At 44.3% G+C, this 25,550-nt stretch overlaps 1 protein-coding gene and 1 long non-coding RNA gene across 3 annotated transcripts; one reads left to right on the top strand and one right to left on the bottom strand.

The window, feature by feature from the left end:
• Window positions 1-3,743: 3,743 nt before the first annotated feature.
• Window positions 3,744-10,616, bottom strand: LOC129550209 (uncharacterized). The gene is made up of 4 exons (XR_016035679.1): window positions 8,995-10,616; window positions 6,054-7,715; window positions 4,992-5,208; window positions 3,744-4,035 (listed from the first exon to the last, which is right to left on the bottom strand). It is a non-coding gene; the product is annotated as an uncharacterized LOC129550209 (long non-coding RNA).
• Window positions 10,617-10,739: 123 nt separating this feature from the next.
• SELENOS (selenoprotein S) lies at window positions 10,740-20,998 on the top strand. 2 transcript variants are annotated; one of them, XM_055417674.2, is made up of 6 exons: window positions 10,740-10,905; window positions 11,486-11,620; window positions 14,960-15,066; window positions 18,333-18,422; window positions 18,520-18,601; window positions 20,416-20,998. In XM_055417674.2, exons 1-6 carry the CDS (start codon window positions 10,830-10,832, stop codon window positions 20,499-20,501), a joined length of 576 nt encoding a protein of 191 aa, XP_055273649.2. In that variant the 5' UTR covers window positions 10,740-10,829; the 3' UTR covers window positions 20,502-20,998. The 2 variants fall into 2 exon arrangements, with proteins under 2 accessions (XP_055273649.2, XP_055273650.2); XM_055417675.2 differs by having other exon boundaries at window positions 10,743-10,905; window positions 18,523-18,601.
• The last annotated feature ends 4,552 nt before the right edge of the window (window positions 20,999-25,550 follow it).

Genomic DNA, 25,550 nt, shown 5'->3' with positions numbered 1-25,550 from the left:
TTACACAAAGCTCTGATCGACTGAGATCTTGTCTTTTAGTCCCAGAGTAAAATTTTCTCCTTCAGAGACCATGGATACCTGCACCATTCACAGTAAGTTATCAACAACCCATCCCTAATGGCATGCCTCAGGGATCCCTGCCCCTCTGCCCGATTTTGTTCAGTTGCTCAGTCACGTATGACTCTTTGTGACCCCATGGACTGCAGCATGCCCAGTTTCCTGTCCTTCTCAGTCTCCTGAGGCTTGCTCATTCTCATGTCCATTGAGTCGGTGATGCCATCCAACCATCTCACTCTCTGTTGTCCCCTTCTCCTCCCACCTTCAATCTTTCCCAGCATCAGGGTTTTTTCCAATGAGTTGGCGCTTTTCATCATGTGGTCAAAGTATTAGAGCTTCAGCATCAGTCCTTCCAATGAATATTCAGGGTTGATTTCCTTTAGGATTGACTGGTTTGATCTCCTTGCAGTCCAAGGGACTCTCAAGAGTTTATCCAGCCCCACAGTTAGAAAGAATCAATTCTTCAGCACCCAGTGTCTTCTTTATGGTTTAAGACTCACATCTGCACACGACTACTAGAAAAACCATAGCTTTGACTATAAGGACTTTTTTCAGCAAAGTGATGTCTCTGCTTTTTAATACACTGTCTACATTTGTCATAGCTTTTCTTCCAAGGAGCAAGCATCTTTTAATTTCATGGCTGCAGTTACCATTCACAGTAATTTTGGAGCCCAAGAAAATAAAGTCTGTCACTGTTTCCATTGTTCCCATATCTATTGGCCATGAAGTGATGGGACTGGATGCCATGATCTTAGCTTTTTTGAATGTTGAGTTTTAAGTTGGTTTTTTCACTCAACTCTTCCACTTTCATCAAGAGGCTCTTTAGTCCCTTTTTGCTTTCTGCCATAAGGGTGGTGGCATCTGCATATCTGAGGTTATTGATATGTCTTCCATAAATCTTGATTCCAGCTTGTGCTTCATCCAGCCTAGCATTTCACATGATGCTCTTCATATAAATTAAATAAACAGGGTGATAATAAACAGCCTTGATGTCTCTTTTCCCAGTTTGGAACCAGTCCACTGTTCCATGTCCAGTTCTGTTTCTTCCTGACCTGCATACAGGTTTCTCAGGAGGCATGTAAGGTGGTCTGTTATTCCCATTTCTTTAAGAATTTTCCACAGTTTGTTATGATCCACACAGTCAAAGGTTTTATAATAGTCAATGAAGCAGAAGTTTTTCTGTAATTCTCTAGCTTTTTCTATGATCCAACGGATGTTGGCAATTTGATCTCTGGCTCCTCTCCCTTTTCTAAATCCAGCTTGCACATTTGGAAGTTCTCAGTTCACACACTATTAAAGCCTAGCTTGAAATATTTTGAGTTATTACCGTGCTAGCATGTGAAATAAGTGCAATCGTGTGGTAGTTTGAACATTCTTTGGCATTGCCTTTCTTTGGGACTGGAATGAAAACTGACCTTTTCTAGTCCTGTCGCCACTGCTGAGTCTTCCAAATTTGCTGGCATATTGAGTGCAGCACTTTCACAGCATCATCTTTTAGGATTTGAAATAGCTCCACTGCAATTCCATCACCTCCACTAGCTTTGTTCATAGTGATGTTCCTAAGGCCCACTTGACTTTGCATACCAGAATGTCTGGCTCTAGGTGAGTGATCACACCATCATAGTTATTTGGGTCACTAAGATCTTTTTCATACAGTTCTGTGTGTTCTTGCCACATCTTCTTAGTGTCTTCTGCTTTTGTTAGATCCATACTGTTTTTGTTCTTTATTGTGCCCGTCTTTGCATGAAATGCTGCCTCGGTATCTCTAATTTTCTTGAAGAGATCTCTGGTCTTTCCCATTTTATTATTTTCCTCTGTTTCCTTGCATTGTTCACTGAGGAAGTCTTTCTTATCTCTCCTTGCTATTCTTTGGAACTCTGCTTTCCAATGGGTATATCTTTTCTTTTCCCCTTTGCCTTTGGCTTCTTCTCTTTTCTCAGCTATTTGTGAGGCCTCTTCAGACAACCATTTTGCCTTTTGGCATTTCTTTTTCTTGGGGATGGTTTAGATCACCACCTCCTATACAATGTCACTCACCTCTGTCCTTACTTCTTCAGGCACTCTATCAGATCTAATCCTTTGAACCTATTTCTCACTTCCACTTTATAATCATAAGGAATTTGATTTAGGTCATACCTGAATGGTCTAGTGGTTTTCCCTACTTTCTTCAAATTAATTTTGAGTTTTGCATTAAGGAGTTCATGATCTGTGCCACAGTTAGCTCCCGGTCTTGTTTTTGCTGAATATATAGAGCTTTTCCATCTTTGGCTGTAAAGAATATGATCAATCTGATTTAGATAATGACCATCTGGTGGTGTCTCTGTGTTGAGTCATCTCTTGTGTTGTTGGAAGAGGGTGTTTGCTATGACCAGTGTGTTGCCAAAACTCTGTTAGCCTTTGCCCTGCTTCATCTTGTACTCCAAGGCCAAATTTGCCTGTTATGCCAGTTATCTCTTAACTTCCTACTTTTGCATTCCAGTACTCTATGATGAAAAGGACATCTCTTTTTATTTATTTTTTTTTTTTGGTGTTAGTTCTAGAAGGTCTTGTAGGTCTTCATAGAACCATTCAACTTCAGCTTCTTTGGCATTCATGACTGAGGCATAGACTTGGATTACTTTGATATTGACTGATTTGCCTTGGAAACGAAATGAGATCATTCTGTTGTTTTGGAAATTGCAGCCAAGTAACTGCATCTCAGACTCTTTTGTTGACAATGAGGGCTACTCCATTTCTTATAAGGTATTCTTGCTCACAGTAATAGATATAATGGTTATCTCAATTAAATTCACCTATTCTGGTCCATTTTAGTTCACTGATTCCTAAAATGTCAATGTTCACTCTTGCCATCTCTTGTTTGACCACTTCCAATTTACCTTGATTCATGGACCTAACATTCCAGGATCCTATGCAATATTTTTCTTTACAGCATTGGACTTTACTTTCATCACCAGACACCTTCACATCTGGGCACTGTTTCCACTTTGGCTCAGACTCTTCATTCCTTCTGGAGCTGTTTCTCCACTCCTCTCCAGTAGCATATTGGGCACCTACTGACCTGGGGAGTTCATCTTTCACTGTTATATCTTTTTGTCATTTCATACTGTTCATGGGGGTCTCAAGGCAAGAATGCTGAAGTGGTTTGCCATTCCCTTCTCCAGTGGACCACATTTTGTCAGAACTCTCCACCATGACCCGTCTGTCTACATGGCTGTCCTACACGGCCCAGCTCATAGTTTCACTGAGTTACACAAGGTTGTGATCCATGTGATCAACTTGGTTAGTTTTCATTCATTGTGGCTTTCTCTGCCTGTAAAAGATCAAAACTTTCCCTCCCTAAGGTTGGCCATTTCAGGAGATATTTGCAAGATGAGGTCTTTACTTCCTCAACTCCTCCCCGTCTCTGTTCTATAAAAGAACTTAGTATCCAGACCCCCCACCCTCCCATGATGGTTATTCTTCTGGTTAGGGGAAAGTATGAACAGGGGGCCAGTTGTAAATGTCAAGCCTGAAAACCATCTATCTCCTGCTTCAATAAGAGGAGAAACAGCAAGGACAGGGGGAATAAAATTCCTCCTTCTGTTGTATTAAGGGAGACCCCCTCCATGGCCCCAAAAGTGGGCCTTTGTCTCACCAGAAAAGAATTGTCTGAGGAGACATGTGCTGATAGAAGGAAGACACTTTATTGCAATTGGCATTCAGGTGGAGAGCAGCAGGGTAAAGGAACCCAGGAGAACTGCTCTGCCACGTGGCTCACAGTCTCGGGTTTACAGTGACAGGATTCATCTCCAGGTTGTCTTTGGCCAATCATCCTGACTCAAGAGTCCTTTCTGGTAGCACACACATTGCTCAGCCAAGATGAATGCCAACAACAAAGATTCTGGAAAGTGGTCAGACATGTGGTGTCTCTTTTAGACTTTTCCCCAACTCCTCCAGTTGGTGGTGGCTTATTAGTTCCAAGTTCCTTACCAGGACCTCCTGTCAAAAAAACAATCCATACAAGGGGTTACTATGGTGCTTGTCCAGGGTGGGCGGTTTCAGTCAGTGTGCTTCCCCTAACAACTTCCCCCTGAGAGACTTCAAACTCAAGATACTTATTGGGAATTGGGGCAAGGGGCAAAGGTCTCTTTCTTCATAACTCTTTCCTGCTGTGCATGGGCATAGACCTGCGTAGCAGAGCAGAAGTCTCTCTCTACCTGATCTAAGTTGAGGTGTTCTGTATCTGAAACCCAGTAACACCAGTTTGGTTTGGAACTGTTGGAGCCTGTTGGAGATAAACTTTATAAGGAGTTGGAGTATACAGGGGCCCAATAGGAGTCCTAATAAGATAGCTATCACTGGACCCAGAAATGGCAGGAGCCAAGAAGGGAAAGAAGGAGAACTCCATATACCTGTTGAGCTCATATCCAAGATCTCTGTGGCCTGTTCCAAAAGCCTCTTGATATCTTGGTGGCCCTGCCCAGACTGGTTATAATAAAAACAGCATTCTTTCTTTAGATAGAGACAAGTGCCACTCTGCCCTTTAGTCAGTAAATCTAGTGTCCAACGATTTTGTAGGACCATTGTGGCTAGGGACTCTAACCAGGATTGTAGACATTGGAGGGTCCTCGCAGCTTTTTCTATGGACACAGCAGTGTTGGTAGAAAGCTGCTGAAATTTATATAAGGAAGTTCCCCCAGTGGCAGCTCCTGTCAAACCAGAAGTCAGCCCTAATGCCAGAAAAAGGGGGGTAAGTACCACGGCATGACATAACCTCTGGTGGGTAATACTGGTGGAGGCAAGGAGGTATTACTCCAGGCCAGAACTAGGTACAGCACGACATACCCTAGAGAGCAAGTTCCTGTCCAAAAGGTGTCAGGGATAAACAGGCTTTACCCCCACATATGAAGTAGACACCGTGACTGGGCTCAAGCTGGGCAACAAGACAAGCTTACCAAGGGGGCAGGATTTCCATCTGCCTTGCAACCGGAACAAGGGCAGTCCTTTAGCAGCTGGGAGGAGACCATCATCCCACTTGCTACAAAGCCACAGCAGTGAGGGCATTTAGGAAGGGACTCAAGTGTTGTGAGGCATCCTGGGATCTGTCCTCGACGTAGAGAGTATTTCATTTAGGTTCCCACCACAGGGTTATGTTTTCAGCGGTGGGGACCCCTACAAGGGAACAACAGGGGTCAGAGTTGCCTGTCTGATTTAGAAACTAGGATGATCAGGTGTGGTTTTTGGTCATCCAGAACAGAACATGAATTTTTGAGACTGGTTAATGGCAACTGAGGAGAGCCTCATGCTCGGGGATAGGTACAGTGTGTCAGTTCTGCCAGAACTTCTAGTCCCCAGGCTTTGGGCTAAATCATAATACCCTATAGCAATTCCTAGATCCAGGTTTTCTCCATCACTTCTGACACTGAAGATTACCCCACATTGTGAGTTGTCCAGGTTTCCCACAGACACCCCTGTAGGGGAGTCACTTTTGAGTGGGAAGGTCAGATAGGGAACGTCACTTGGGGAATGTTAGTCAAGAGAGAAAATAAGGGCCTGAGTGGAATTGCAGATGTTATCATGGGAGTAAATAGAGACAGCTGTTGCTGATACCAAGGCATGAAGTTTTCCTCCCCTTTTACCCAAAAGGCCATGCCATGACTAGATGGGGTACACTGGGTGACAGCATATAGTTGGGCTGAAAGGGTGGACCACTGATACCCTGGGATAGGTTGGACATATCCCCAACATCTGCTGCTAATGCAGATTCAGCAAGGGGCAGTTACATTGAGTTAAGAAGCAATGTGGTAGAAGGCAATGGCAACCTACTCCAGTATTCTTGCCTAGAGAATCCCTTGGGCAGAGGAGCCTGGTGGGCTGCTGTCCATGGGGTCGCACAGAGGCAGACACGACTGAAGCACTCAGCATGCGTGCATACGCATCATTAAGGGAGGAGTTAATAGCTGTGCAGGAAGGCACGACAAGGAAGAGGAGAAACATCGTAAGATGCAGTGACTTACCTGAGGGAGATTTGATGGTGTTCCACCTAAACAACAGTCTTCAACAGGCTCACAGGAACAGCTGTCCTCTGCTTTTGAAGTCTCAGTCCCCGTCTCCCCCTCATGTAAGGCCATAGGGTTTTATTCTAGAATTATGGACCCAGGCATATAGATCCTTCATTTTTACAGCAGTTGAGGTTACTAGGACAACTTGATATGGCCCTGTCCAGTTCTCAGACATCTGGCTTGGACTCCCTTTCTCTTGTCAGGTCTTTACTAATACTTGGTCTCCCAGCTCTACTTGGGGGTTTTTCAAGTCCTCCTGTGGTCTAGGAAGGACCTTTCTCCATATCACAGTTCTTGTTGAAACCTTCCTAGGTCAACTGTATGTTTTAGGAGTTCATTGGTGTCCTCATAAAAAATAAAATCAGAAGTTAAGAATGAACGTCTATACATCATTTTATAAGGGCTTAATAGTGGCCGTTTGGGGGCTGCCTGTACCCTCATCAGGGCTATGGGTAGCATATGGATCCATTTATCATGTGTTTCTTGACACAGTGTAGCCATAGCCCTTTAAGAGTCTGGTTGGCTCTCTTCACCTTCCCTGAGAGGAGGGCATGGCAACCCACTTCAGTATTCTTGCCTGGAGAATCCCTATGGACAGAGGAGCCTGATGGAGTACAGTCCATGGGGTTGCAAAGAGTTGGACATGACTGAGTGACTAAGCACAGCATACCTTCCCTGAGGCTTGAGGCTGCCATGATGTGTGGACATGATATTTGATTCCTAAGCATATGGCCAGGTTCTGGGATATTGTGGCTGTAAATGAGGGCCCATTGTCCCTCTGAAGTGATCAAGGCAGTCCAAAGGTAGGCATTATCTCCTTTAGCAGAGCTTTACAGACTTCTGTAGCTCTCTCTGTCCTGGTAGGGAATGCTTCAATCCATCCTGTGACTGTGTCATCAAAGACTAGCAAATAAGAGAACCTATGACCTAAATCATACCCCTTACAATAATACAGAGGACGTGACAAATAGATTCCAGGGATTCGATCTGATAGAGTGCCAGAAGAACTATGGATGGAGGTTAGTGGCGTTGTAGAGTAATTAAGACCATCCCCATGAAAAAGAAATGCAAAAAAGGCAAAATGGTGGTCTGAGGAGGCCTTACAAATAGCTGAGAAAAGAAGAGAAGTGAAAGGCAAAGGAGAAAAGGAAAGAGATACCCATTGGAATGCAAGGAGAGGTAAGAAAGCATTCCTAAGTGATCAGTGCAAAGAAATAGAGAAAAACAATAGAATGGGAAAGGCTAGAGATCTCTTCAAGAAAATTAGACATACCAAGGGAACATTTCACGCAAAGACAAGCATAATAAAGGACAGAAATGGTGGATCTAACAGAAGCAGAAGATACTAAGAAGACGTGGCAAGAATTATATAAGAAGAACTATACAAAAAAAAGATCTTCAAGATCCAGATAATCATGATGGTGTGATCACTCACCTAGAGCCAGACATCCTGGAATGTGAAGTCAAATGGACCTTTGAAAAGACGCATCACTATGAACAAAGCTAGTGGAGGTGATGGAATTCCAGTTGAGCTATTTCAAATCCCAAAGATGATGTTGTGAAAGTGTTGTACTCAATGTGCCAGCAAATTTGGAAAACTCAGCAGTGGCCACAGGACTGGAAAAGATCAGTTTTCATTTCAATCCCAAAGAAAGGCAATGTCAAAGAATGCTCAAACTACTGCACAGTTGCACTCATCTTACATGCTAGTAAAGTAATGCTCAAAATTCTCCAAACCAGGCTTCAACAGTACGTGAACCATGAACTTCCAAGCTGGATTTAGAAAAGGCAGAGGAACCAGAGATCAAATTGTTGACATCCTTTGGATCATTGAAAAAGCAAGAGAGTTCCAGAAAAACATCTACTTCTGCTTTATTGACTATGCCAAAGCCTTTGACTGTGTGGATCACAACAAACCATGGAAAATTCTTCAAGAGATGGGAATACCAGACTGCCTGACCTGGCTCCTAAGAAATCAGTATGCAGGTCAAGAAGCAACAGTTAGAACTGGACATGGAACAACACACTGGTTCCAAATCAGGAAAGGACTATGTCAAGGCTGTTTATTGTCACCCTACTTATTTAACTTATATGTAGGGTACATAACGCAAAATGTCAGGCTGTATGAAGCACAAGCTGGAATCAAGATGGCCAGGAGAAATAGCAATAACCTCAGATATGCAGATGACACCACACTTATGGAAGAAAGCAATGAAGAATTAAAGAGCCTCTTGATGAAAATAAAAGAGGAGAGTGAACAAGTTGGCTTAAAACGCAACATTCAGGAAACTAAGATCATGGCATCTGGTCCCATCATGTCACAGCAAATAGATGGGGAAACAGTGGAAACAGTGACAGACTTAATTTTTGTCAATACAGCAGAAATAGATGTTTTTCTGGAACTCGCTTGCTTTTTCGATGATCCAAAGGATGCTCCAAAATCACTGCAGGTGGTGACTGCAGCCATGAAATTAAAAGATGCTTGCTCCTTGGAATTAAGTTATGACCAACCTAGACAGCATATTAAAAAGCAGAGACATTACTTTGCCAACAAAGGTCCGTCGAGTCAAAGCTATGGTTTTTCCAGTAGTCATGTATGTATGTGAGAGCTGGACTATAAAGAAAGCTGAGAGCCGAATAACTGAGGCTTCTGAACTGTGGTGTTGAAAAAGACTCGAAAGTCCCTTGGACAGCAAGGAGATCCAACCAGTCCATCCTAAAGGAAATCAGTCCTGAATATTCATTGGAAGGACTGATGTTGAAGCTGATACTCCAATACTTTGGCCACCTGATGTGAAGAATTTAGTCATTTGAAAAGACCCTGATGCTGGGAAAGATTGAAGGCAGGAGGAGAAGGGGCCAACAGAGGATGAGATGGTTGGATGGCATCACCTACTTTATGGACATGAGTTTGAGTAAATTCCGGGAATTGGTGATAGACAGGAAGGCCTGGCATGCTGGAATCCATGAGGTTGCAAAGAGTCAGACATGACTGAGTGACTGAACTGAACTGAACAGGCAGATGGGATTTGTTTCCAGGTTGTCGTTGGCCAATCATTCTGATTCAGAGTCCTTCCTGGTGGCAGTCGCATTGTTCAGCCAAGATGGATGGCAGCGACAAGGATTCTGGGAGGTGGTCATAGACATGGTGTCTCCTTTTGATGTTTCCTGAACTCTTCCCATTGGTGGTGGCTTATTAGTTCCATGTCCCTTACCAGGATCTCCAGTCATAAAACAACTCATGAAAATGGTTGCTATGGTGCCTGGCCAGGGTTGGCAGTTTCAGTCAGTGTGCATCCCCCAACACTTCTAAAGGCAAATCAATGGGTCTTCACAGTCTTAATTAACAGCTTTTGAACTGTGGTGTTGGAGAAGACTCTTGAGAGTCCCTTGGACTTCAAGGAGATCCGACCAGTCCATTCTAAAGGAGATCAGTCCTGGGTGTTCATTGGAAGGACTGATGCTAAAGCTGAAACTCCAAAACTTTGGCCACCTCATGAGAAAGAGTTGACTCACTGGAAAAGACTCTGATGCTGGGAGGGGTTGGGGGCAGGAGGAGATGGGGACGACAGAGAATGAGATGGCTGGATGGCATCACCAACTCGATGGACGTGAGTTTGAGTGAACTCCGGGAGTTGGTGATGGACAGGGAGGCCTGGCGTGCTGTGATTCATGGGGTCGCAAAGAGTCGAACATGACTGAGCAACTGAACTGAACTGAGAGTCCTCAATTTTCCAATTTTCTTCAGAAGCCCATTTCTCCTCTTCTCCTGTTTTCTGACACACACCTGAAAATGTCATTCTGTGGGTCTAGGTTCAAGTCCTTTGAGAAACTGCTAGGGAAACCAGCGGTTGACTCCCCCAAAGATACCCCAGGCTCATGTCTGTGGTCACCAAGGTGGCAGAGCACTCTGAATCAGTCATCACTTGCTCATTATTTTCTCTTCCTAATTCTCAACCCTTCTTTTGAGACACAGCGGAGTATTTTCACTTTAAATCCTCCTCCAAAAAACGCTCAAGGTCAAATTCCATAGAGGGTGGTTAAGGTAGGGCTCCAAGAGAGGAGTGGACGGGTGTGGAGGAGGGCATCGCAGGCAGAGAAAAGACAAAACATTATTATAAATAATTTTAATGTCTTATAATACTTAGTAATTACTGATTCCAGGCGTGTTGGAGGCATTGTTAACGCGAATTCTTTCCCAAGAGGTTTTGATTCTGGAGGAGAGAATGGCGGGGGGTCAGCGGGGACTTTCCCAAGTCTGAAAGGTAACAGGCAGCGGAAGGGGAAGGCTGGAACCCGCAACAGCCGGGAGGTGCCAATCTGCGAAGTCCCAGTTGCTTGAGGTGCCAGCGAGCACGGGCGTGGACGCAAATCCTGTTTGCCCAGGGCGACGTCTTGCGACTTCGGTGTCCAATCAGTACCAGAGTAAACACCCGACGCGGAGCAGACTGTCAGGCGCCCCTCGGGTCCCCGGAGCCGCCCCGCAGGGCCCGGCCCGCCTCGGCCGCGCCCTCGCGGTGACGCCGGGCTTCCGGGCCGGCTCGCACCCGATTGGCCGCCTCGGCCGCGCCCTCGCGGAGACGCCGGGCTTCCGGGCCGGCTCGCACCCGATTGGCCGGGAGGCCGGAAAGCCGGCCCCGGCGCCACGTGTGCTAGGGGCCCGCCGGAAGGCGAAGGCCGGCGCTGACGCGGCGGGCGTGTGCGGCGCGGGGCGCCCGGGGCTGCGTCGCCATGGAGCGGGACGGGGATCAGCTGTCCGCGCGGCCCGCCCTCGAGACCGAGGGGCTGCGCTTTCTTCACGTCACGGGTGAGTGGGCGCGGGCCGCGCCACCGCCGCCGCCGGCTCGCCGCCATGTTCAGTGAGTGGTCCGTCAGGGCGCTGGGGGCCGGAGACCGCTGCCCGCAGGCCTCGGCGGTGGGCCGACGGCGCGCGCGGGGGCTCGCCCGCAGCCCGGCCTCCCTGGGCTTTGCCGCCGGCCGTTGTTTGCCCGAGTCCTTTACCTCGCGCCACACCGGCGGTGCCAGCCCTTCCGGGTCGCGGTTGCGGGTCCTTGGCGGTTGCAGCCGACCGCGCCCCCGCGCGCGCCCCCAGACTCCGCCTGTGCCCGCGCCCCGCGGCTGCCCCTTGCCGTGCGTGGCCTGGGCCTTAAGGCCCTTCGCTTCCGAATTCGGACACACCTGTCATCCTTCGCAGCCCGGCGGACGTGCGCCGCCTGCCCCGGGCTTGCCCCTCCGGTTCCCCAGACGGCGGAGAAGCACCTTCTCGGGCAGCTCTGGATTGCACTTCCCGCTGTTGTAACTTCCTTCTTAGGAAGCCCTTCGCTAGGAAAGTCCGGTGCTACTGTCATGTTTAGTTTCTTGAAAACTGACTGTTTTCTTCTTTTCAGTGGGCTCCCTGCTGGCCACTTATGGCTGGTACATCGTCTTCAGCTGCATCCTTCTCTACGTGGTCTTTCAGAAGCTTTCCACCCGGTTGAGGGCCTTGAGGCAGAGGCACTTAGATCAAGCTGCCGCCGCTTTGGGTTAGTATATGTGTGTGTGCGCGTGTACGCTCAGTCGTTTCCGAGTCTTTGGGACCCATGGACTGTAGCCTGCCAAGCTCCTCTGTCCATGGAATTTTCCAGGGAAGAGGACTGAAGACGTGGCTTTACCACGTACTTATTGTAGTATTTATAAGTTAGTCTATTGTTACGAGTAAGAGGTATCAGTCTAATCTGTGTGGGAGGAAAACTATTTTACACTTCTGAAGTTGATTTTGGTGAATTGCAATAGTGTGTTTTTTTAAATTTCAGAGTTTTTGATGGGGTGAAAAACCTGCTTCATGATGTGTAGAACACCCTCTGCTTGCATCGTTCTTCATTTACAGGAGAGATTAAAGTGAAAGCGTCACAGCTTCTGCATACTTATGGGTGTGCCTACTGTCAGTTATCTCTAGAACCCTTGTGAGTGACAGGAAACTCAGCCTTAGTTCCTCGCATCCACTGCATTTTGCTTTTCATAACTTACTCATCATACCTGATGGCAGATTGACACGTGGCTGTTTCAAAAACTCATTCCCTCTAAAACAGTCACCTTTTAACTTGTTAGAAGTTAGTTTCTGAGAACATATTCAAAAGAAATGTTCCCTGGTGGCTCAGAGGATAAAGCGTCTGCCTGCAATGCAGGAGACCCGGGTTTGATCCCTGGGTCGGGAAGATCCCCTGGAGAAGGAAATGGCAATCCACTCCAGTACTCTTGCCTGGAGAATCCCATGGACAGAGGAGCCTGGTGGGCTACAGTCCACGGGGTCGCAAAGAGTCAGACACGACTAAGTGACTTCACTTTCAGTTTGATAATAGTAGTGTAATTAAATAAATACTAATCGTCAGTGATCTGAGTCACCACAGTTATGAAGCCGGGGAAGAAACAAACATCATAACGTAAAAGTAGTCATTAGTAGAAGGACCTAAAAAATTCCTTCACTCTCCTCTCCCATGAAATCCTGTGGTCCTGCCATTATCTCAATATTTTTGGTTGTTGGCTATATATTCCCAAAAACCAAATACAGTTGTAAATCTTGCTTAAGTTGCAGGATAATGTGACGTGGATGAGGTTAGAGAACAGCTTCAGTCACCTGGTACAGCCATTGCTGGTACTGTGACCTGCTGACAGCTGAGGAGTGGCCTTACAAGATAATGGGATGGGCATCTCAGAAGAGGAGTTTGTTTTAAGGAAGCATTGCACAAAGTAATTGTGCGGTAAAAGTGTACTTTGTGTTGTACAGTTTTTGTTAGGAAAATTAGGTTTAAAAAATCCACACATAATTTCTTTTTTTCTAAGAATAAAACAGCAATTTCAAATGTTGCTGCAACTCACATTTCTATAAAGTAAAACTATAGTTTCATTTTTAAAAGTCTGTTCATATTTGCCGCCAACACACATACACACCCACACACACACCCAGCCATACCCATTTTGTCCCCCGTTTTACGTGGATTCAGTTAAGTGGCCTTTTTTCCATTGCTTTTTACTGTCTGTAGGTAATGGTGGTCACATATCCTTTGGATGATGCTGATGTGAGCATAATAGTTCTAGTTTGTTTCTTTGTTTAGAAAATTAGTCACACCACTGTGTAGTTCCCCATAGTGCTTCTTAAACACAGTGGTCTGCGTAAAGCAGATAGAAGACTTGATTGTGTTTTTGTGTAATTTGCTTTGTTGTATAAACCAGATAAAAATAAATATCTGGGGTGGTCATTTCTATTAACACTAGTTGGAAGAATTTTTCTTTTCTATAGAAACAAGGATAAAATACCTACATATCTTGACTTCTTTCTGGTATATATCTAGACTAGTTCAGTTCAATTCAGTCGCTCAGTCGTGTCTGACTCTCTGCGACCCCATGAATCACAGCACGCCAGGCCTCCCTGTCCATCACCACCTCCCGGAGTTCACTCAAACTCATGTCCACAGAGTCGGTGATGCCATCCAGCCATCTCATTCTCTGTCATCCCCTTCTCCTCCCGCCCCCAACCTTTCCTAGCATCAGAGTCTTTTCCAGTGAGTCAACTCATCGCATGAGGTGGCCAAAGTATTGCAGTTTCAGCTTTAGCATCAGTCCTTCCAGTGAACACCCAGGATTGATCTCCTCTAGAATGGACTGGTTGGATCTCCTTGCAGTACAAGGGACTCTCAAGAGTCTTCTCTAACACCACAGTTCAAAAGCATCAGTTCTTCGGCACTCAGCTTTCTTCACAGTCCAACTCTCACATCCATACATGACCACGGGAAAAACCATAGCCTTGACTAGACGGACCTTGGTTGACAAAGTAATTTCTCTGCTTTTTAATATACTATCAAGGTTGGTCATAACTTTCCTTCCAAGGAGTAAGCGTCTTTTAATTTCATGGCTGCAATCAGCATCTGCAGTGATTTTGGAGCCCAAAAAAATAAAGTCTGACACTGTTTCCACTGTTTTTTCATCTATTTGCCATGAAGTGATGGGACCAGATGCCATGATCTTCATTTTCTGAATGTTGAGCTTCAAGCCAACCTTTTCACTCTCCTCTTTCACTTTCATCAAGAGGCTTTTGAGTTCCTCTTCACTTTCTGCCGTAAGGGTTGTGTCATCTACATATCTGCGGTTATTGATATTTCTCCCAGCAATCTTGATTCTAGACTAATTAGGTGATAGCTAATGATCAGAAAACTTTCTTTCCCTTGGTTATCTTCTAGAATTCTGGTCAGCCTAGAAGCTGGGTGTTAGGTGGTATATAGGGTGTGAAGGAGAAGGCAATGACAAGCCACTCCAGTACTATTGCCTAGAAAATCCCATGGATGGAGGAGCCTGGTAAGCTGTAGTCCATGAGGTCGCTAAGGGTCGGACACGACTGAGCGACTTCACTTTCACTTTTCACTTTCACACATTGGAGAAGGAAATGGCAACCCACTCCAGTGTTCTTGCCTGGAGAATTCCAGGGATGGGGGAGCCTGGTGGGCTTCCGTCTACGGGGTCACACAGAGTCGGACACGACTGAAGTGACTTACCAGCAGCAGGGTGTGAAATCAAATTTTGCTGTGGCTGCCTGACCGCTTATATTTTAATGATAGGGCCCATGCCAGAGTCTCTGAATTGGGATTTCTCAGGAAGCCCAGAAATCTGTTTTGAACAGAGATTTCTGATGCTGTAAGTACACTGAACTGAGGCTGTGTGATAGTTTCCTTCTCACTTAAGCAGTAATTAAATATATGCAGAAGAATAGACTTACATATTTAAAAAGGTTTTTGTATTGTTTGATTTCTGTACACTTTTAATAATATAGGCCTCAAGAGTTTCCATTTTATATTTTACAAAGTGCTTTATTCCAATTTTTGCCTTTTCAGAACCTGATATTGTTGTTAAACGACAGGAGGCTTTAGCAGCTGCTCGTTTGAAAATGCAGGAAGAATTAAATGCACAAGTTGAAAAACATAAAGAGAAATTAAGACAGGTATGTACTGATTTTAGTTTGAATACATATTTGAGGTTTAGTTGGTAAAAGTGTGTGTATGTGTGTGTGCACACACTCACATTATGGTGAGTACAGGGAACAGTTTCAGGCTGAATCATTTCACTTAGCTGAGTATTGCTCAGCATGTTTTACTTGTGTAATTTCTTAATGAAATGCTCTTAAAGAATTAAATACTCCTAAGTACTCCTGTATTTATGTTTTTACTTTTAAGTGGTTCCCTTAAAGCAGTATTTTGCCCAACAAAACCATGTGCTGTCTGCAGAAGCCGTACCACCAGGCACAGAACACACATTCAGCATCTTGCTTCATGGTTGGTTTCAAGCTTTGCATCTCACAGGACCTGACTTGGTGGGGACACTCTTCAGTGGATTAAAGAAGAGCCAGGGGAGGATGGCAATGGACTCCACCTAGGGTCGAGATGGAGAGCAGGAGATGGAGTTTTGAAAGACTTTTGTTAAAGACACATGGTTTGGTTGTGGGAGTGATAGGAGGTTTTGGAGATGGTGGGGAGGAAGAACCAGGGGCTACTGTTGAAGTGATCTGAGCAGCCAGGTAGTTTGTGCTGCTCTTCATAGGAGTGAAGTCACACTTATTGTGTTGGCCCCAGTCTGTGTAACTGAAGCAAGTAAGTGTAGGCTACACTTTCTGGTTTCATTACAGATGTTTCTGGGCCCCTCTTTATCCCCTTAGAAGGAAACCAGAGAATTTGGTCTTTCTGCTGGTCTTACATGTGTCTCTGGTATTTCCAGAAAGGAATGCCTTTCTGCCACTGCTGGTGGCTTTTGTTTTCTGCATGGTCACTTAGTACATGGCTGGTGTCCCCATTGTGGCTAAAGCCCAGAGTGAAAGGACAGAGCAAAGTTTTTTAGGTGTTTTTCCAGAAATATTTTATCCATTTATAAATGCATGTTTATATCATTTTTCCATAGAAATGGCAGCATAATACACATAGATGCTATTTTTAAGCAGTTCTAATTTTTGTTTTCTTAAAAAAATTTTAGAAAGTGTTTTACAGTTTTTGAGAAATATTTAGTTGTTTTGTTTCTAGAGCCCAGGAGTAAGTTAAGTTCCTTCTACATGTCAAAATTAATGACTTGAGGGTTTGAGTTTTTTGTGTTAGTAAAACAGCCTGATCATGTACCCAGTTTGCTGATATAGCTGGAAAAAAAAAGCTTTTAAGATTGTTTTTAAAAACTAATGTGAGCCTCCTAAAATTGGAGAAAGGATAGAAGCCCGTGTTCGTTTTTAAAGTTGTGGTTCTGTATTGTTCAGTCTCTCAGTCATGTGTCTGGCTCTTTGCGACCCCATGGACTGCAGCATGCCAGGCTTCCCTGTCCTTCACCATCAGTGGGAGTTTGCTCAAACTTATGTCCGTTGAGTCGGTGATGCCATCCAACCATCTCATCCTCTGTCACCCCAGTTTCCTCCTACGTTCAATCTTTCCCAGCATCAGAGTCTTTTCCAATGAGTCAGTTCTTCACATCAGGTGGCCAAATATTGGAGCTTCAGCTTCAGCATCGGTCCTTCCAGTGAATATTCAGGACTGATTACCTTTAGGATGGACTGGTTTGTTCTCCTTGCTGTCCACAGGACTCAGAAGAGTCTTCTCCAACACCGCAGTTTGAAAGCATCTATTCTTTGCTGCTCAGCCTTTTTTGTTTGCCAACTCTCACATCCATGCATGACTGCTGGAAAAACCACAGCTTTGACTATGGACCTTTGTTGACAAAGGAATGTCTCTGCTTTTTAATGTCTAGGTTGGTCATAGCTTTTCTACTAGGGAGCAAGCATCTTTTAATTTCATGGCTGCAGTCACTGCCCACAGTGATTTCGGAGCCCACGAAAATACAGTCTGTTACTGTTTCCATTCTTTTCCCATCTGCTTGCTATGAAGTGATGGGACTGAATGCCATGATTTTTCATTTTTCAGCGTTAAGTTTTAAGCCAGCTTTTTAACTCTCACTTTCATCAAGAGGCTCTTAGTGCTCTACCATTTGGGTAGTATCATCTGCATATCTGAGGTTATTGATATTTCTCCCGGCAATCTTGATTCCAGCTTGTGCTTATTCAGCCTGGCATTTCCCGTGATATACTTTGCATAGAAGTTAAATAAGCAGGGTGACATATAGCCTTGACATACTCCTTTCCCAGTTTTGGATCAGACCGTTGTTTATGTCTGATTCTATCTGTTTCTTCTTGACCTGAATACAGGTTTTGCAGGAGGCAGATCAGGTGGTCTGGTCTTCTCATCTCTTTAAGAATTTTCCACAGTTTGTGATCTGCACAGTCAGAGACTTTGGTTTAGTCAACATGGTTCTGTATACTTAAGTAACAGTCTTCCTGTCTCACAGTCGGCTTTCTTGTTTGTGGTCTCAGAATTTGTCACTGATGTACCATTCTGGTGTTTTCCATGTTGGCCATAAACATAAAACAACCTTCAGATCAAGAAGCAGTTCCTTCCTTAACCTCCTGTACTTGCAGACAGTGAAGGCGTGAAGGGACAGGCATTTGGGTTTAGCAGTGATGGACCCTGAACCACTGAGAAATTTCCAGATATGTGCTTTCTAAGGCATCCTCTTATATATCTTTGTGGCATTACAGTTTAATTGGAACGAGAATGAATTGAAGTTTGGGTTTGGATTGCATCAGGAATTGAGAGAGTTAGTGACCTTTGTGCACGTGAGTTGCAGTACCCAGTTGTTAAAGGAGTGGGAAGCAGAGGCGAAGCCCTCGGACACCGTATTTCCCTCCTGTTCACTGCTCAAGCTTTCCCAGGTGCTCATTGTTGGACATAGTTTTCTACTGAGATTAGTTTTCTCTTATGCTCCCATAGTACCTTACTTTCAGAGAACTTTCAAATTTGCTCTCATTGGCTCTTCACAGCCTTGGAAGTTGAAGGGTTAAGTGACTTTCCTCAGGTGACACAACCAAATAGCAGCAAAGCACGCCTGCCAGCCACACTGACCCTTTTCAAGTCAGGGTTCTTCCACATGACCAGAAATGTCTAGTTTAAAAGAATAGGTATTCTTTCTTCTGTGATACTTTTTGCTTTCTTTACTAGTATGCAAAAGCAGAAGATTCTGTATCTGAATTAAACTCACATACCACTAGATGACAGCTGCTTTACTAACTGAAGAAAGTGCAGATGAAAGTTTGAAGAACATTTAAATTACAGATTATCAAAAGCACGTTTTCTTTGAGAAAGATGGCAGCTTATGAATTGATTCTGTGTCATTCTTCCTCAGCTTGAAGAAGAAAAAAGGAGACAGAAGATTGAAATGTGGGAAAGCATGCAAGAAGGAAAGAGTTATAAAGGAAATACAAGAAAGCCTCAGGTGATGCAGCCTTCAACCTAGTGGACTTGTTTCCAGTGGGTGAAGATTCCTGGCGTAGAATGCCTTAACTCGATTCTTAAGCCTGTATGTGTTCAAGCAGGAAGAAGACAGCCCTGGGCCTTCTACTTCATCAGTCATCCCAAAACGAAAATCTGACAGAAAGCCTTTGCGAGGAGGAGGTAAGTGTCAAACATTAAAGCATTCTGAACAGTGACTGGCTAAATTTATCTGAAACGGGATTCTCTTTTCTTGATTAATTGTTTATAAACTGAGACTAATTCCTAAGTGTAAGGTTATGAAGATTAAGTAAAAGAAACAGGTGTCAAACAGCCTTCAGCGGCTAGAAATGCCCGACCTGCTGAACCCTGTCGTTGCCCCGGGCCTCCAGCAAAGACTTGGGCGCATGTCCTGTTTCCGGGAGGCCTCTGACATCCTTGGCTTCACAAAAGTTAGCATTTGATAATAATGATAAAGGAAGTCACTCAAGGCTCTCAGGAAATAATTGGGACGGTTGCACTTGTATTTTAGTGTTTTTCACTTGATCCGCAGTCCTGTAAGGGGTGAGTTAAGTGAGGCAAGGAGTAGTTTGCCTGTTTTGCATATGAGTGGGTCAAGGGGCCTAGGACTCGGGTTCTGGCAAGCCAGAGCTGCCTTGTTTCTTACAAATAACTCCCTCAAGGGGGCGTGAACAGATGCTCAGAGACCTGTGTGCAGCGCCCCCGAGCACTCTAGGTGGTTCCACAGCAGTTTGTACCATCCCATCCTTGAGGACTTTCAGGTACTTTTGGGAAGATGGGGCTCCCACACAGTTGAAAATAAGTAATCCTTTGTGATCTGCCAGGAGTTCCTCCTCCATCTGGAGAGAGGGGAGGGCAAAAGCATTAGAATGCTTTGTGAAGGAACCAGTTCTAGGTTGAAGCTTTGTTTTTCTATCTGGGAAGAGGGGTTTTCTCTGGCTAGCTGCCTCAGAGGTAGAGGTGTGGAAACCTAGACAACCTCTTGGAGGACTGAGGGGAGTCTTTGAAGCCTGTGAGCTCTGTGAAGCCAGGACACAAGGCGGACTGCCCCTGAAGGCTGGGCTCTGATCCCTTCCTTTGTGTTAGGAACTCAGAGCTGGCTTGTATAGGGGAGTGGTGTGTCTGAAAAGAAAACGCTTTTTTAAGTCTTTTTCTTGCTCCAACAAGAAATAATCTTCTAAGACCATTTTGCAGAGCAAAGAGTGGTAGTATTCAGGAAACGATTGTAGAAAATGGAACATATGGTGTGCTGTGTGCAAGCCTCTAGCATTCCCAGCAATCCAGAGCTGGGGGCTTCGAATGGCCTGTCTTTACAGGCCTTAAAGAAACTGAGGCACAGGGAATTGATGACCAAAGATTCTGCAGTAAGTAAGGAAGAAAACCACCTCATTTAAGGTCTTGCTGACTCTAGAGCATGAGCAGAATGGTCGCCAAATGTCTGTTAACTTTAGGAAGTTAATGAGTGGGCAAGGATGGGTGTGGGGGCTGGGGCGTGTGGATTTTCCAGTTCTGACTGGTGAAAGCAACAGCAAGTTCCATTCTGTTTTGATTTTTATAATTTATTTTCTGTAGCTTGAGCAGTTCTTACTTGAATATATTCATTTCATTAAGCACTACAGTTAGAAACCTTTATATACTTAAATTTAGCCATCTTGAGAAGCTTTGGGGGCAGATTTTTTGTGTATTTGGGGGAGATTTTCATGTTTTGATAGTTAAAACAAGCTGAATGGCTTGTTTTATTCAAATCAGTTCAGACTGCAATCACATTATAGAAAGTCAGTTCAGTATATACAATGCAATGTAAAACAATCACATTATAAAGTTTTTTTTTTTTATCTTGTGGTAGCTTAAAGTTTTATGAAAATGTTTATGAGAATGGGATCATATCTTTGCAGTGCTTTGCATATCAGGCTTACAGTCTGCTGTTTGATGCAAAATGTTTCCAGCACTGTTTTGCTTCCTTTCTCTTGTCACAGGTTACAATCCTTTGTCTGGTGAAGGTGGTGGAACCTGCTCTTGGAGACCTGGACGCAGAGGACCCTCATCTGGTGGATGAGGCTAAGAATCTTGTTAGTGTCACTTTTGACATTAGCAAGATGAATCCTTAATCCTCAACTCAATTGCCTTACGCATGCTTTTCACAGTGATTAGCCAGGGGGAGGGGCCTTCTTTCTGTTCTTAACTACACTGATGACTTCAAGGATTGAAGGCAGCACAGGGTGTGGACATGGCCACTAGGCAGTAGTTGCAGTTAGTCACACTGCACTGAAGCCAGTGACTCTTCATTGATTTCACAGGTCCTTGTTAGTTGATAGCTAAGGGCTTCCAGGTGATTGGTGATCTTGATAAAAGAGACCTGGCAATGATCCTTCAAGTTAAGAGGTCCTTACTGGTAGGACTCTGTGACAGCTTGCGTTGAATGATGTCTTCCTTGTAAATGGTGAACCCACCAGCAAGGATTACTGATGCAGACAGTTGATGGGGTTGTTCTGTAAATATATATATACAGAACTGTGTTAAAAAAAAAAAAGTGTAAATATTAAAAAAAAATGCAGAGAACATTTTAAGTATCTTTATTAAATTTAAGGAAATTTCTTTATGAACCTGGATTTGTCTGTCTAACATTATACAGCTTTGTATCATTCACAACCTCCCGTTAATAAGACTTACTTTCTTTTCTCATTATTGCTCACCTTAGTGAACATGAAAAGTGGGACAGCTGCAGTGGTTTTCAGAGTTGGAGGGCTCCTGGGGGTTTATCCACAAAACCGGGCACTTGGAATTGAGTTTCTGCATTAGTAGGGCAAAGAAACTCCTTGCCTGTAAGTACCTCAGGGGTCAGTGGGGTTTTTGGAAGCCCTGTGAGTCCTCTGTCTCACACTCATTTCTTATGTCCTTGTCCAGAGCCTCTGTGAAGTATGTTATAAAGGGCCAGGTAGTAAAAGATTTTAGGCATGGCAGGCGGCACAGTCTTTATTTTCTAAATTTTTAAAGGATTATTAAAGACATTTAAAAATATTTAGCTCACGGGCTAGATTTTTCCTGCCGCCTGTAGTTTGCTGATCCCTGCTTCATGTCAAGATCATGAGAAAGAATAATGGGAAGTTTTAGACTTGGGTTAAAATATTTCATCTAGGTCTGTTATTTCCATCTAGAGAGATTGATTCCCTGTAGGATATAAATGAACTTTTAAGAGTTCTTCCTTTAATATATTTTGTGTAGTTGAAAATACATAGTTAAGCAGCTATCAACTGTTCATTTTAGAAATAGAAAGCATGTTTCAGTATACTATTAGCTCCCCCATAAATTAAGGAGTTATCAGGTGTAAACACATAGGAAGACACGTTGAAATCTATGTACCCACCTTGCATCTTGCAGTGTGACTGTGGTGGCGGAGGGGTGGCGCCATGTGAGTTAATGTGAGATTGGGAGATATAATAGAAGAGAGAATGAAACGAATCGTGTAATAGCATTTGAAGAACACTTGCTGTTTGCCAAGCACATATATTTATATTTAATCCTCACTATAGTCCTGTGAGGTAGGTACGTCTAATTAACCTTGCTTTTTAGAAACTAGCTTACAGGGTCAACTGGTACAAGACCCCAATCACTGTAGTCTGTTTGTCCTTGTGTTTCTGATATCCAAAGGCCGTACAGCCAAGGGTCATAGATAACCAAGATGGAGAGCTTGATGTAGCTAATGAAACAGCTACCATGTGGAATAGTGAATACTTACGAAGTATTGTGTGCTACGAGTCAAGAGCAGTAAATATTTCAGAAGGGTGGACTGAAGTTACCAGAGGAGATGGGTCCTATGCTCCTGCTGAAAGAAGTGGTGCCAGAATCCAAGGCCCATGGGGAAGAAGGGGTGGGTCAGAACATAGTTGAATCAGGCAGAACACTGCCTCATGCTGCAGTGGGGGGCTGCAGCTTGGAACTGATGCAGTAGTCGTGTATTTAAATGATGCGTAACCCAGTCCATCCTGATCATGGAATAACAGTAGTAAGTGGGCAAAAGACACACACACCTTCATTTGAAACTTTCTGGTGCCTAGAGTTGTGGCCTTGGCCAAATGCAACTGCTTCTGTTGGAAAGAGGAACTACACCCTCCTTCTCGAGGACCACTCTTACCTATCTTCTTCTCCCCTGTGCCGTTTCTGTTAGCTGCTCCTCAAATATGTCAAGTCTTTATCATAATATAAGCACAAAGCCACATCACATTCTCAAAACTGATTCCCGCTGGTCTCGTTGCTGTGGAACCAGCTTTGAGTTGTCTCCGTTCATCATCTGTTTCTGCCCACCCTCTGCTTGATGCTGCAGACGCTCTTCCTGGATCATCCTGTTCACACTCCAGTGGAGTTTTTGGTTTCATCTTTTTTGACCTGCCAGCAATTGGCCCTTCTTGCAGTTTTCCCTTCTCTTGCCTTCTGAAACACCACACTCTGGGTCTTTACTCCCAAGACAGCTCATACTTCTCTCCTGTGCCAACCGTGCCCAGCACTTCTAATAAGGAATAAGTTCCTATACTCTTTCCAATTTCTCTTCCTCCGTTTGCTGTTATATTTGGTTCACTAAAACTCTTCTTAAGGTGACATGTATCTGATGGATCATTCTTGGCTTTCATCATTTGCAGTAATTGCACACTTGAAAAACTGTTCTCAAATTCTGGAGCTCTGCACTTGTCTGGTTTTTTCCTACCTTTCTTATCAATCTCCTGCTGCTTTTCCTCAATTTCCTGAGCTCTAAATGCTGATGTTGAAGTTACAAAAGGAATTATAAAAGGCAAAAAGGTAATCAGTGTGAGTGGGCATTGGAGAAACCACAAATGTATGATGGAGTGATTAGGCAAATTGGTATTTGTAGCTTGAAACAAAATGTCAGCATAGCATAGCCCAATTCAGATACTGTGTATCAGAAGAACTTAGATGGAAAATGATGTGCTCTGGAAAACTGAACTCTCAGAGTCATTCCAGTCTGGCAATGAAGAAGAGACTATAAACAGCACAGAAATATGCCCTGCCCTCATGGGCCATTCCTTCTGTTGGAGGGAGATGAACATCACACAGTTGTTAATACAAAAATAAATGACTGAAGACAGCAAAGGATGGTGGGGTAGAAGGACGAGAGTTCATCCCTTCTTACAAACAAACCAAAATAGGAACTAACTGCTGAATAGCCATGAACAACAAAAATGCTGGAACCTACCAAAAAAGATAACCTACTGCACAGACAGGCCACACGATGATACAAGGGGTGCAACTGCGATAAATCCCATACCCAGAGGGTGGGTAACCCACAACTAGAGAACAGTTGTACCACAGAAGTTCTCCCACTAGAGTGAAAGATCTGAGTCCCACATCAAGATTCTCAGCCTGGCGGTCTGGCGATGGAAGGAGGAGCCTCCAGAGAATCTGACTTTGAAGGTCAGCATGCTGTGTCTCAGGAATTCCATAGGACTGAGGGAAACAGAAATTCTACTCTTGGAGGGCACCAAGAGTCTGTGTGCACCAGAACTTAGGGGGAAAGGGAGTGACCGCATAAGAGACTGGGCCGAGATCTCCAACCTGCTACTTTTGGAGGGTCTGGAGCAGAGGCAGGGGACAGCTGGAAACAAGAAAAGTACAAGTGGAAAGCCTCACTGCTTTCAGTTCAGTTCAGTTGTGTGTGACTCCTTGTGACCCCATGGACTGCAGCATGCCAGGCTTCCCTATCCATTGCCAACTCCCGGAGCTTCTTGAACTCATGTCAGTGATGGTGTCCAACCATTTCATCCCCTGTTGTCCCCTTCTCCTCCTGCCTTCAATCTTTCCCAGCATCAGGATATTTTCCAATGAGTCAGCTCTTCACCTTACATGGCCAAAGTATTGGAGATTTAGCTTCAGCATCAGTCCTTCCAATGAACATTCAGGACTGATTTCCTTTAGGATTGACTGCTTTGATGTCCTTGCAGTCCAAGGGACTCTCAAGAGAGTCTTCTTCAACACCACAGTTCAAAAGCATCAATTCTTCAGCACTCAGCTTTATGGGTCTTTATGGGTCAACTCTCGCATCCATACATGACTACTGGAAAAATGATAGCCTTGACTAGACGGACCTTTGTTGGCAAAGAAATGTCTCTGCTTTTTAATACGCTGTCTAGGTTGGTCATGGCTTTTCTTCCAAGGAGTAAGTGTCTTTTAATTTCATGGCTGCAATCACCATCTGCAGTGATTTTCGAGCCCAAGAAAAGTCTGTCACTGTTTCCCCATCTATTTGCCATGAAGTGATGGGAGCAGATGCCATGATCTTTATTTTTTGAATGTTGAGTTTTAAGTGAGCTTTTTCACTCTCCTCTTTGACTTTCATCAAGAGGTTCTTTAGTCCCTTTTCCCTTTCTGCTGTAAGGGTGGTGTCATCTACATATCTAAGGTTGTTGATATTTCTCCCGGCAATCTTGATGCCAGCTTGTGCTTCATCCAGTCCGACATTTCACATGATGTACTCTGCATGTAAGTTAAATAAGCAGGGTGACCATATACAGTGTTGACGTACTCCTTTCCCAATTTGGACTGGTTCCATGTTCAGTTCTAACTGTTGCTTCTTGACCTGCATACAGGTTTCTCAGGAGGTAGTTAAGACGGTCTGGTGTTCCCGTCTCTTTAAGAATTTTCCACAGTTTATTGTGATCCACATAGTCAAAGGCTTTAGCATAGTCAATAAAAGAGAAGTTGTTTTTTTGGAACTCTCTTGCTTTTTCTATGATCAAACAGATTTTGGCAATTTAATCTCTGGTTCCTCTGCCTTTTCCAAATCCAGCTGAACATCTGGAAGTTCTTGGTTCATGTACTGTTGAAACCTTGCTCAGAGAACTGAGCATTACTTTGCTAGTGTGTGAGATGAGTACAGTTGTGCGGTAGTTTGAACATTCTTTGGCATTGGAATGAAAACTGACCTTTTCCAGTCCTGTGGCCACTACTGAGTTTTCCAAATTTGCTGGCACACTTGAGTGCAGCACTTTAACAGCATCATCTTTTAGGACTTGAAATAGCTCAGCTGGAATTCCATCACCTCCACTAGCTTTGTTTGTAGTGATGCTTCCTAAGGCCCACTTGACTTCGCATTCCAGGATGT

This window comes from Moschus berezovskii, chromosome 21, assembly GCF_049115385.1.
Source record: "Moschus berezovskii isolate FMDL1 chromosome 21, NW_MosBer_1.0, whole genome shotgun sequence".
Lineage (NCBI taxonomy): Eukaryota > Metazoa > Chordata > Mammalia > Artiodactyla > Moschidae > Moschus > Moschus berezovskii.
The sequence above is the reverse complement of the archived record's forward strand: the minus strand, read 5'-3'. Positions and strand labels throughout refer to the sequence as shown.